Source organism: Pundamilia nyererei, unplaced genomic scaffold (assembly GCF_000239375.1).
Source record: "Pundamilia nyererei isolate P.nyererei 1_Seehausen unplaced genomic scaffold, PunNye1.0 scaffold00009, whole genome shotgun sequence".
Classification (NCBI taxonomy): Eukaryota; Metazoa; Chordata; class Actinopteri; order Cichliformes; family Cichlidae; genus Pundamilia; species Pundamilia nyererei.
This window is the reverse complement of record NW_005187410.1, coordinates 6,193,199-6,205,876: the sequence shown is the minus strand read 5'-3', so window position 1 is coordinate 6,205,876 and position 12,678 is coordinate 6,193,199. Positions and strand designations below refer to the sequence as shown.

At 38.5% G+C, this 12,678-nt stretch overlaps 1 protein-coding gene across 1 annotated transcript; it reads right to left on the bottom strand.

Annotated features, from left to right (window-relative positions):
- Positions 1 to 8,466: 8,466 nt before the first annotated feature.
- On the bottom strand, positions 8,467 to 11,763 carry LOC102208016 (toll-like receptor 8). The gene has a single exon (XM_005723656.1). The coding sequence runs from the start codon at positions 11,761 to 11,763 to the stop codon at positions 8,674 to 8,676; it is 3,090 nt and encodes a 1,029-aa protein (XP_005723713.1). The 3' UTR covers positions 8,467 to 8,673.
- Positions 11,764 to 12,678: the final 915 nt, after the last annotated feature.

Here is a 12,678-nt window from a genome sequence, read left to right as displayed (position 1 = left end):
CACACACACACACACACACACACACACACACACACACACACACAACCAGAGCTTATCCATATTAATTAAGGGGAGATTAAACTAGACCAAATCTGAATGCCATGGCCTCAGATGCCTTGTTTCTCAACAAGCTGTTATAACTTCTACATAGCTGCGGAATACATTAAACTTCCTGAGAGTTTGTGTGTGTATATGACATGGTCACAAATGTTAAAACAGCTGTGAGGCTTTTTGAAAAATCAATATATCGATCCAGGCATTTAGCCACTTTACTGTGCATCCGCTATAGGAACACTATGCACATTCCTCAGAGATGCTGTCTGAATTTCCAAACATTTGAGCTTTTGCTAATGAGTTATCAACTTTGACTTTACTTTTCACAGATCATTGTACTTCCTGGTATGATCCACTGACCTGGACATAATAGTTTTATGACTGTCTGACATTTGGGGCAGTTTGTGACATGGTAGAGAGTATAAAATAGAAGTGCACACAGTAAACATCCTGATGGCATCACTTTAAATGGCTTTAAGTCACTGCACATGCCTCTGTCTTAAACCTCGTGTGAACAGAGAACAGAAGTGTTCACAGCCCATGTCGAAGTTGCAAACAAGCACATTTTTTAAAATTATAATACTTTATAGCTACTGACCTGTTTTACAAACAATAATTACAAAGTTCAGCAAAGAGGAATCAGGTCAGTTGAAGCTTATGTTTTATTCCAACACTATATTAGTGTATTTATGCTTTAAGCCCATCAGCTCGGTTAACTCAACTGTGGAGTTTTGCTTCTTCAGTTTGGTGCTGCAGCTCTTTAACCACATCCTGTCACACACCTTTGAAACTCAGACAAATTCACAATTGAGCTACTTTAACACAGCTATAAATTGCCCAACGTGGGATGCGAAGGAGATTTAACAGTTTGGGTATGGTAAGACGTTTCTGTCTTCGATGGTGATCTTTCTTTGCCACCTAAAGTGCGATTGCTTGGCCAGTATCAAATGTCACCACAGACACAAAATAACAGGTGCCTTGCAGGTTTCCAGAAGCATACTTTGAACCATTTCAGAGAAATGCGAATCTCACCAGTTAAAAAAGCTACAATGTAAGTTACAGAAGCTTAATTTACTGTGTAAGACGTAGAAGTTGGTATGTGGAGCTCAGGGGACTTACTCTGCTTTTTTATGTGTTATCAAGTAGCTGGTCCATGACGGGCCACACATCTGCAGACATCTGGACTACAACTTGTCCAGGAGCTGCTTTTTGTTGTGTTTTTTTGCCCCTTGAACAAAAACACTCACTTCCTCTGCTTACATCCCACTATTGGTGCTGCAAAACTTCTGTCTCCCTCTTTAAAAACATGCAAACTGGCATTCACTCTATACTTAGTCCTCTCACTTCCTGTCTCAGATGTTGCACATGATTTTGTAACCACAAGTTAGCTTGATTACAGTTATCATAGTAGCCTAAACCCTCACCTTGTTCATTTATTCTGCTTATGTCACATAGGGCTGGTGGGGCTAAAGTCACAACTGGCACCACAGTGAAATCTTTCTGTTTATAAGCATTTACCACGAGGATAGTGCCGCTGAATGCGGCGACATTTGAAGTGACAGACTCACATCTGGTGAGCTACTATGCACAAGAGGCTGACTCTCCTACAGCTGCAGGGTTGCATGCACATGTCACATTGAATCACTTCTACACTCCCTACATCTCTGCACCAAATCTGTTTGCAGACACCATTCTGCAAGCTAGCATAGTCACTAGTTAGTTAGAGCTGGTTTTATGTTTTCTTTGTGCAGCTCAGCCTAAAACATTTGTATTTATCTTTAAATGTTCTGAAATAACAAATTAATATATTGTGGTCAGTTTAGTGTTGATGTTTTACATCTGTTTTAGAAGTTACTTATCTACCAGAAGTTACTTTACAGATGTCTATATTAGCAGCATTTAGAATACAGTTGTGGGGAAGACGGTTGAAACCACTTATACAATTGAATAAAATGTTAAGTGTTTTGAAGGGGTTTTTTGTTTGCTTGTTCACCAGTTGGATTGACAGCTTTTGATCTATCATTGGTTTGACAGCTCTTGACCTCAGTACTTTAAAATAGGCTGCTGGATGTATTAACTGCCAGCAGGTTAACTTCAACTTCCTGTTCCTTATTTTGAGCATACATTTCTCATATGATGTCGTTGCTTTGTAAACTGTTGGTTGATATCTGTACACAGGCCTGTTGAACTAGTAGAGAAATGAGTTGATCTCAGGGGTCAGGGGATGGGTAAGGCACTGGGGGTTGGAATAGTGATACTATTGTTAGTTTGTTCTTGTTGATAAAGGAGAAACCTTTAGGTTTTCCTCTGATGATTTTTAATTTTGCTGTGTCATATGATTACTCACTCGTGCTATCAATAAGTGTTCCTTTCCATTCCTCCCACCTGTATATTTTAATTGTTTGTAGAATCTTTAAATATAATGTCAGTTAATATTTTTGCAACATTTGAACTACCTGCACTCAGTTACGGAGTCTGTGTGCTTCACTAATCATGTACATACACTCAAACGAATGATAGAAAGCCTATAAGAAATTGTAAACTATCCCAATACCCTTTTTTAACTCTTTGCCATTTTATGTGCTCTATTTCAAAAGGGTTTCAAATAAATGAGTAAAAAGTCTTTCTTTTTCCTGACCTTCCTCTAAAATTCTGCAAGATATTTTAGCTATTTCCACAACATTGTTAATCAATTATTTTGTTCGATGTGCAGACAGATATCTTCTCTTGATTACAGCTATAGCACAAGACTGCTTCTGTGGGTGTCTTTGTCACGCACAAGAACCATTATTGTGTGTCACTGCCTCGGTCAGCTCACACCCTCAGCTTTTGTGTCTACCTTTCACACAACTGCTTTTTCCCACCACGGGTATAAAAAAGAAGACAAAGAAGAATTGTCCCCTCTTTTATGCGTTCTGAATTGACAACACAACGAGGCAGATGACCAAACTCTTTTGTCCCAGCTTCGGCTTTGTATAGTCAATGGTAAAAATGAAATAAAAACGTCTTCTGTTGGTTATACTGGTAGATTTTCTGATATTAAATAACAGTATAAGAAAATGAATCAAACAATTCAGATACTTTGGTGCGATCTGCTGTGTTTGCCAGTATCTGTATTCTGCCAGAAGAGAAAGACATCCATGATAATTCAAAAAACAATACTAGGTTGGTGCTACTGTGGGACTATCTAAATTACTTTAAATAATGGCTAACTCTTAATATGCTCATAATATCACTTTATGGCTGACTTTTCCAAACCCTTCTTTTTACTTTGTGCCATACTGACAATAATAAACAGTTTTATTGCCTGTAAGCTTGTCTTCCTGACTTCTAATAGGTTTTATCATTATTCCGAAATAAATCATGTTTGTTTCTTCATCTGGTGGAATACAACACAATTATATGTTGACAGCAGTGTACGTAGGTAATGTATTACATAAGAGCGCAACGGTAAACTGTGCTAAACTGTGCTAAACAGTGTTTACGCTTTGCTTCATACCTGAAGCCCTAAAAAACTGCAAGGCTGTGTCTTAACATGAGAGACATGCTGTGGCATGTAGACACATTTTTACATCATCGCCTGAAGGAAGATAGTCGAGCGTTTGCTGTGAACACAACAGAAAATATTTCACTGTGGAGTTGAGTTTGTCTTGTTTTATGTCTGCTGTCCGTAGCAGCTGTTCTCAACAGAGTCGACTCATTATATTCCTAGCTGGGCATTCATTTCCTACAGGAATATCCTTTATAACCTATTGGTACACCACAATAAAAACCTCCAGGTGTGGTCATTTATTTTCAGTTCTGATATTAATGCAAAAAACAGAAAGGTAAAATAAAGCTTGGGTAGTGTGAAAAACAACACATAGAGCAAAACCATCATACATGAACAAGATAATTCCTGAAATCACAATTGCTTGCACTGATCAAGCAATACTTTTCAAAAATTAGTTCCTCTTGAGAATTGAATAGATTTAGAGCTTTGAACAACACTCTTTGATCCACAGTGGAAAATCTCATCTGCTGCCATGGAAACACAGAGAAAAGTAGAAGTTCAGTCTTAAACCTGACTGTTTTTTTTTTTGTGAGCAGCAGAAACACAGAAACAAGTCTCACCATACAGCTGAAATTCTGTCACTTCCTCCTGAATGTAAAAATAAAACTTATAGGAACAGGCTTGTTTCACTATTTTAGCATTTCCTCTTAAAAAGACAATGGGACCTAGGTGATAATTCTCTAAGTGATACAAATAAGGGGTGTTCATTATTTGTGTTGTTTTTGTGTTACATTGGTTTTAATATTATATATTCACTGAAAAATATTTTTTAAAGTAAAAGCTAAGTGCTTTGCCTAAATTCCAAAAATTAAACCAGTCCACTGTTCAGACAAGTAAAATGATTTCATGGGGTTTGCTTTATTTCCCTTGTGATGTCTCATGGTGTGATTATTCCCATGCCATTGTTTCCAGGTTCATCAGCCTATATAGACTTACAAAGGACAGCAGCATTTAAGGACAGCGTCTCTTAAAATGTATCAAAGGAATCATTTGAGATAAATGTGTGCATCAGTTACACACAAAAATAAAGTCATTCAACTCTGACTGCACTGATAATGGAATTGGCTGCTTAGTTGTAAAATAAGCATAAATACAACATATTTGTCTGAAAGTAGACTTCACAGTTCATAATAAAATAGGAAAAAAAACGTGATCTTTATAAAACTGATTTTTTTTTTTACTTTCATGATACTATGTTTTCCAGCTATATGAGACAAGGGCAAGATGTGCTTATTTGTTGTGTATTCTGTACAATCCTGCATATCTTTTGTCGAGTTATTCATATCCACTCAGTCCAACAGTACAATACAGTCGTTGGCACTGTACAATACAGCTACTGGAGCAGGAACACTGTCAGAGTGGTCTCATCCTCCTAGCACATTATGTACAGTATGCAGCTATAAGCAGTCTCAGGGATGTCTGTGTTCTTTGTCAGTTACCCCTGAGTCACAGCCATTTCAGAGGGTGCCCATCACAACAGTGGCAGATGGCAGTTTGGTCTCTTACGCCAAGTTCAACTCAATCAGCCATTTCATGTCACTTGCATTCCTTTTCAAAGACTTCGTCAGGTCTCAACTTGTCAGACACCATCATGGAAACCAGAACCATAAAGGCAGAATTAGTAAAAATATAGAAAGACTTAGATTTTTATCGCATAAATATGGTGCTTTCGTTATTAAAGGGACACATTTTGTATTTTTCCAACATTCGATCTAGTGCTAAACCCTTACAATTTATCGCTATAAAGTACTTTTGTCTGTCTAAGAAAGTTTAAAAAAAGAAAAACATGAAACAGTCCAGTGACAGAGTATTGTCTTGAAATCCATAAATTCTATATGGTCTGTCTCACAGTACACACTATTATAGGACACGGAGTTCTTGTCAGACCAGACTGCACATACAGATGGTAGATGGTGAAGAGGAGGGCCTGACATCACAAATGTCTACATGAGCTCCTCAAAAACAGCAAATACAAAATAAACTAACATGTCCTGTTCCCTTATTAAAAACAAATGTAGCCTGAATATGGCCTTATGGGAAAGAGGATGAACTTGTGCCAATCCCCCAGCAAAGCCTATTGTTGTTTCAGCACAGCTGTTATGGTCTGTAGACACATTGCATTATGTAACCACTTTCCAAACATAAGAGACAACTGATGTGTGTAAACAGCATAATTAGTTCCTTTGTTTTAGTTCAGTTAATTTGAAGAAAAAAACAAAACAAAAAAAACAACCTTTACATGTTTTGGAGGTGACAATCTCCAAATACACCTGCCGCACCAGTACTGTGGTTTAACACATTAAACACCGTCACCATGATTAAGGGTTCTTGAATATGGTTTCCAGCTAAATGTAGAATTTGTTAGATCCTAAAGCTTTCTTTTTCATGTGCACCTCAAGGCGCAGCAGCTTCATTTCAAACACCCATTTCGCACCCATAAACTCCTCTTGCAAGGTAGAGATAAGTAACTGGACCTACAAGTTTAGAGTTTTGCATCTGCAGGTGTAAATAACTGGACAGTTTCAATTGCATTTCACAAAATAGAGAGCCATGGCTCTTATTCCAAACTGGCATTTTAAAGGAACTAGTCCATCAGCTAGTGGCTTTGGATGCGTTATTGCATACTTTAACACAGGGGCCTAGTGCAGCTGCAAGGTAGAAAAACCAAAAAAAGTGAACTATGTAGGACTAGTCTTGAGTACAATTGTGGCAGATAGGGCAGCAATGTTTTGCACAACACCTTTACAGACCACAAGGTTGAATAACTGGCTTTTTTGGATGTTGACGAAGGCTTCCGAAAAGTTCTGCATTGTAAAGTTGTGTTTTTGAAGCCCACTGGGATGACATACAATTTCTGCAGTGCTTAAGATGCACAATTAAATAAAAAAAAATAAAATAAAAGAGACAGAGCCAATATATTACCAGCTTCTGTTGGACCAGTGCTCAAAAGGAACCGGCTGATCAAGCTTTAGTTCCAACTGTTGGTACAGATTCAGTTTAGCTAGCAGACAAGCTGAAACGCCTATAGAGAGCTTCCATCCAGTCAAACCTGCTCAGGATAAAAGGGCATTCAATGTTAGCTCCCAAGGCTGAGCCCCCAAAAACCAAAACACCACATGCACGTGAAATTTACATTTTTTTTTATTGTGCATATTAAACAAATCTTGCGCATTTCAGGTTTTACAACAGCTTGCTTGTGAGCATTACAGGTGACTGGAGTAGGGCTACAAATTGCCAAGTGCAGATTTGTCAGTTGTTTCCCCCCTGCTCATTGATGCACACAGATGACCAGATCCTAAAGGTGACATAAAGCCACACTGCCATACTGTACAGAGGGTCATCAAGCCAAGTGAATAGTGTGAGTTGTACAGCCATTTCTCAAGTAGGTTATGAAACTTGAAATGCATTTTGATAGAGACGAAGCTTGTCAAATGTACAGCACGTAGGAGGCCTGGTCTTCATGATGACTCTGCCTTCTCCTGTTCGATGACTGCAACAGGAGGTAGAAGGTTAGGGTCTCAGAGTTACAGCATAGCAGACATGCTCTGGATTAAAGTCAGACGGTGTAGTACCTACCTTCTTTGGTTGGCAGTGGGTTTTTCTCTTGAGTCTCGGTCTTCTTCAGCTTGGTCTTGTCAAAGGTTGTAACCTCAGTGACGTCAGGCTTGTCAGACATGTTTGCAGAAGGTTCTAAAACAAAGAGACCCTTGTTATTAGGCTAATCAGCACACCCGAGCATGTGTAGACAGACAGTTACATTTCAAGGCATTGAGAATTTGAATACCGCCCCCCGGACTCATACAGTCGCTATTAAGCGATCTCGATGCACACAACACTTCCAAGTACGGATGCTGCTACGCGGAATGCACTCCACAGTGTACTTTAATTTTAACAGGCGTTCTACAAATTCGTGTTTAAAATTAAAAAACAAAAAACAAACAAACCACAAAGCAGTAAAGTTATGCTCATAAATTCCGCAGCTTCGGTCATTTACACTTTTACTTTGTTAAACGTCATGATGTAGCAATTGAGCCAAGAAACTGAAACCAGAGGAAATAAGGGCACATCAAGCTAAATTTAAGCGCCAGTCAACTTTAACAAGAAACAGGGGAGAGACACAAAAAAGGGAACTTACTTGAGCACGACTCACAGAAATCACAGGATGCGCGTCCGGTTGTTGCAGGAGCAGAGTGCTAACGTCAGCCTCAATCACACAATAAATACAATACCGTATGCAAATGAGCCTCTGACGTCACGACAAGGCGGCTTCGATACAAACGATAAAAAAAGAAAAAGTGAACATTTTTTAATCTTATATATAGTCTTGAAAACAAACGCTGATATCCCGAAATCAAAGTAATGTCAAAAGTAAAAAAACAAACAAACAAACAAACACCTCAGAACATTCATTCAAATCGAGTGGCCATTAGCAACAGCTGTGTGCCGTTAGCTTAATTAACGTCGTTTATTGATTTTCTCCGAACTCTACAAAAGGTGTCTCATCACTACAGCGCCTTGTTTGCTCTTGTAAGGAAAAATAAATGTAGCAGTTAGTGGAACAATGACTTGAGGGTTTATTTGCAAACGGCACTCCCATTAAAACTGAATCAGTGGTGACACCGTATGGACAAAGTAGGTACTAACCAAACGTGGTGTAGCAGATTCCCTGGCTTCAAGAATTTGTATTTTTGTTGTTGTTTTTTCCCCCTAAACAGTAATTACTAAGTCCTAAAATGTCAGTAAAAACCTAAATGAAAGAGTAGGCTGTGCATAAGTTCAACTTGTAACCCATAAAATATTTATTTTCTTATACAAAAACCAGATGGTAGTCTGCCAAAATTTACATCCACAAAATGGAACACATTTTGAAAAGGCTTTATTTGATAATATACAGCACATAACAGTTTCACATTTACAAATATTCGGTAGGCTGTGCTCTCTCAGCAATTGTTAGCAAATAAGTTTTGTAGTTTCTTTGTTTATAAGTCTCAGGCAAACGAGAGAAGGTTTAAAAGAACCAAGCAAGCAATGATGCATGAATCAATAGTTTTAAAACAAGACCTTCTTCACTTGGTGGTGAAGTATTTTGAATAGGTCTTGTTGTACATCACTTGATTATCTACTCTTATGACACTTTGCAGGTTTTGCCAAAACCAGGGCTCTGCGGCTGCTGTTCGCGGCCACTCTACAACACTGCTCTCGCACAGTCGCTTCCTCAAGCGCAGAAAGTGAGAATGCTGCAGGACAGGCTCCAGCATTAGCAGTACTATCACATCCACATTTTCATCCAGCAGTCTTTGGTGGGCCAGATACATTGCTAGCTTGAAAGCACCGGTCTTAACGTAGCCCTTTGTTAAGACAAACAGAGTCTTGCGACTGTACTGGATGCTCTGGGTGAGGTTGTCCACCAGTGGGACTCCTGGGGGCCAGTCCCTCTCTTCCAGACACAGTGGATGTATCTTGTCTCCCTCTTCCTCCAGCTGCACCCGCAGATTGCTCATCACCCACTCAGAGACGTGTGGGTCTTTTGTGTCATATGTCACAAAGACATCATAAATAGTATCTGGCGAGTTCAAGGATCTGTACCCTTTCAGCTTAGCTTTCATATAGTGTAGGACATAGGAAGCATCCCAGTAAAATAAGTGAGCAACTGTTGAAACAACCATGAAAAGAATAATGATAGAAGTTGTTAGAGTGTAGATCTGAAATGCCTGACTGGGATTTATACACTGATGAATGCTAAAATGTATCAATCCTTGTCCCTTTAAGTTCACTGGTGTGTTACAATTCACCTGAGTGGTGAGTCTTGGGATCTTTACATCACTCTGTTCAATCCACAAGACGAAGTCTAACAAATCACAAGTACACTCGAATGGATTTCCTTGTAGGAACAGAGTCAGGTTTGCAGGTCCTGATTTGAAGGTAGTTTCATTGACAATAGTCAATTTGTTGTTACTCAGGCTTAGAGTCGTGAGGCTTTTTAGACTCTTTAAAAAACAATTGTCTGCATGGAAAATGTGATTATGACTCAGGTCAAGGAAAGTCAAAGTTTGTGTGATGTTTGAGTTAATAGTTGTTAAAGTAGACAGAGAATTGTAACTTAGGTCCAAAATTTGAAGTTGATGGAAAGGCAGTTTGTCCCAATTAACATCACTGAGGCAGTTATGACTTATGCGCAGTGTGGTGAGGTTATGTGGCAAATATTCATAAACATCATCTGGAATCTTTGCAATGCCATTAAAGGATATATCTAAAACTGTCAAATTAGAGAGATTAGTGAAAAGTTTCTTGTATGAGCTATCCCTGTCTTTCCAAAGTTTCCCTAGATGATTTTGTGCAAATATAAGTTCTGCTAATGATTTGCTATACATCTCTTTTGTTGTCAGTGTGGAAATCTCATTATGACTCATATTAAGGACTCTTAGCACAGGTAGATTTTGTGTAAAATTTAAATTGAGCGTTACCCCAAATGCTTTAAAGTAGTGTGAATTGTAACTGAGGTCTAGTACTTGTAATTTCTTTAGTTCTTTGAAGGCGTTGTTATAGGCCAGATCAACCCTATTGAAGGATAAGTCCAGATATGTCAGATTAGGCAACATCTTGAACTCTGTGCCATTAAGTGCCTGTGAAAATCCATTTCTGGAGAGGTTCAGACATGAAATATTTCCATAGCCCACAAACTGCTTTGGAGAAATGAAGAACAGATTATTTGAGCTGAGGATGAGCACTCGTCCAGAATTGGCGCATTCTTGCTTTGTATTCCTGTGTAGTACTTCATAAATTGAGTCTTTTGGAGTGAGTTTTACGAATGGTGACATAGAAACTTCTGAATTCTCATTATTTCTGTCTCTTAGAGTTGGTAGACTTTCTACTGTAGTGGGATATAACCTGTTTTCTCCGAGATATATCATTCTTAAGTGGGAAAGCTTGCTGAACACGGTAGGGTCAGAGTGAATAATGAAGTTAGTGCTTAAGTACAAATGAGACAGATTTTTCAGATTGTACAGAGGCGTGAGTGTGTCTGGTCCAATACTTTGGAATACCAAAGCATTCAAATGCAAACTTTTCAGTGACCTGAGCTGTGAAAAGTCTTTTGAAAGTGTTAATTTTTCTAGGTACATACCAACAGCATAATTGAAAGACAGGTCAAGTTTTTCTAGCATGTGAAGATAACTGAAAGCTTTAACCGATGTGTCCTCACCAGTTACAGCTTTTTGTAAAAAGTTAAATTCCAGAAACAATTGTGTAAGATTCGTTAGCGTTTGAAACCAAGAGGGATCAAGGTAATTTAGTGAGTTTCCTCCCAGGTTTAGTGTCTCTAGCTGTGTCAGTCTTTGAAATGCATCAGGATGTATGTCAATAGAACCGTTAGGGCAAGGAACACAAGGGTACGGAGCATTGTGACATCTTGGACAGTTGCCTTGTATATCAAGGAATTTGACATTTTCTAACCCTTGAAAATCACCTTTATATATGTTCTCTATTTTGTTGGTATCCAGACGTAAGATTGTAATTGACTGGGGTAGTCCTTTAGGAACATGGGTTAAGTTGTTATAAGACAAGTCCAGGTATTTCAGTTTTTTCAGTAGTGCAAAAGTGTTTTCGCTGATAGCGACAGACTTCCCACAAGGGTTGCGGAAGTAGCAGTTTTTAGATAACAACAGCATTTTCATGTTTTGCAAGCCAATAAAGCTATTGTTCAGTTCATCCATATTAACTTTGTTAATGTTTAGGTCAAGTTTTTCCACACTGTGGGGGAGATTGCGTGGAATTTCAGTCAGACAGTTGCCGCTCAGTCGTAGTTGCTTCAGTTTTGTCAGATTTTTGAAAGCATTTTCAGCGATCTTCAGTGCTCGGCATCCATAATCAGTCTTGGTGTTGTTTGCCCAGTTGAGATTCAGATGTGCCAGATTCAGCAGATTAGAGAGTGAATCAGCTTTAATACTCCTAATGACATTTTCTGACAAGTCTAGATCCGTGGCATTAGTAGTTATACCTTTTGGTACTTCCTCTAGATGGCGGCCTTTACAGTCAAATTTGACCGTATTTGAAGTTTTGTTGGATATGACATCACAAGGAAACTGCCGTGTCATCCAGAAGGGTTTATGTGCAGCCAGCTGGACCTCATCATGGCAACACAGACAGAACAACAGCATCCAGCATTTGGTAATCTGTGAAAAATTGATGAAATCAGTTAACTGAAATAATTTAAAGCTTTTGTTTTTGGTCATATTATTTGGACTGACCCTGAATCAGTTAAGCTACTCCAGGACCCCTCGTGCCATACTAGCGCTTCTCCTTGATTACATTGTTTTCACTTCCCATTTATTTATTAGCCTTGCATTTCTGCATGCATAAAGTTTGTCTCTACTCTTTCTCAGTATTTTCTCTTGTCCTGTTTGTTGTTTTGTGGCCTCTCCATATTTCTCCCTTCCATTCAGCCCTCAAGCAGTACAGTAGCAGCAAATGGCTGCTGCTTCTTTAGCCTAGTTTACCCTCCCTCCTTTACCTAGTCCTTGGTCATAGAGTCTTGTCTGCTTGTTTGGGTTCTTGCTCTAATTTTGTTGAGTTTGTGCCTTTCTAAATTACTTCAAGGTTCAGACTAATATTTTGATCTGTGAGCCCCAGATTATACACTCACTGCAGCAAAAGATGTTCTTGGCCCAATTAGACTGTAAGTCATGACATCCAAGAACTACAGAGATGTTTTGAGAGAAAACATATTGATAAGATAAAATAAGATGCCTATTATATATTATAGTATTTGTTTGAAATAAAATATGAAGCCGACTCGCATTCCACATTCATTATATGCAGTTTATTTTTAATTGTTATTTATTTAACTGTGATAAAAGGCATTTCTTTTTTGGCTCATGATGATTTGGAGATCTGGATGGCCAAAAGAAAACAACAACTCATTTGTTTGAATGCTTGCTGTTGGGCAGTTTTAAAGCTGTTCAAGTGCAAACAGGTTTAATCACAAAAAATACAGTGGAATAAAAGATTTGTGGATATATACTGTAAGTGAATGAGGCCCATTGATGTTACAAAGTAAGCTTGAAGAAAATTGT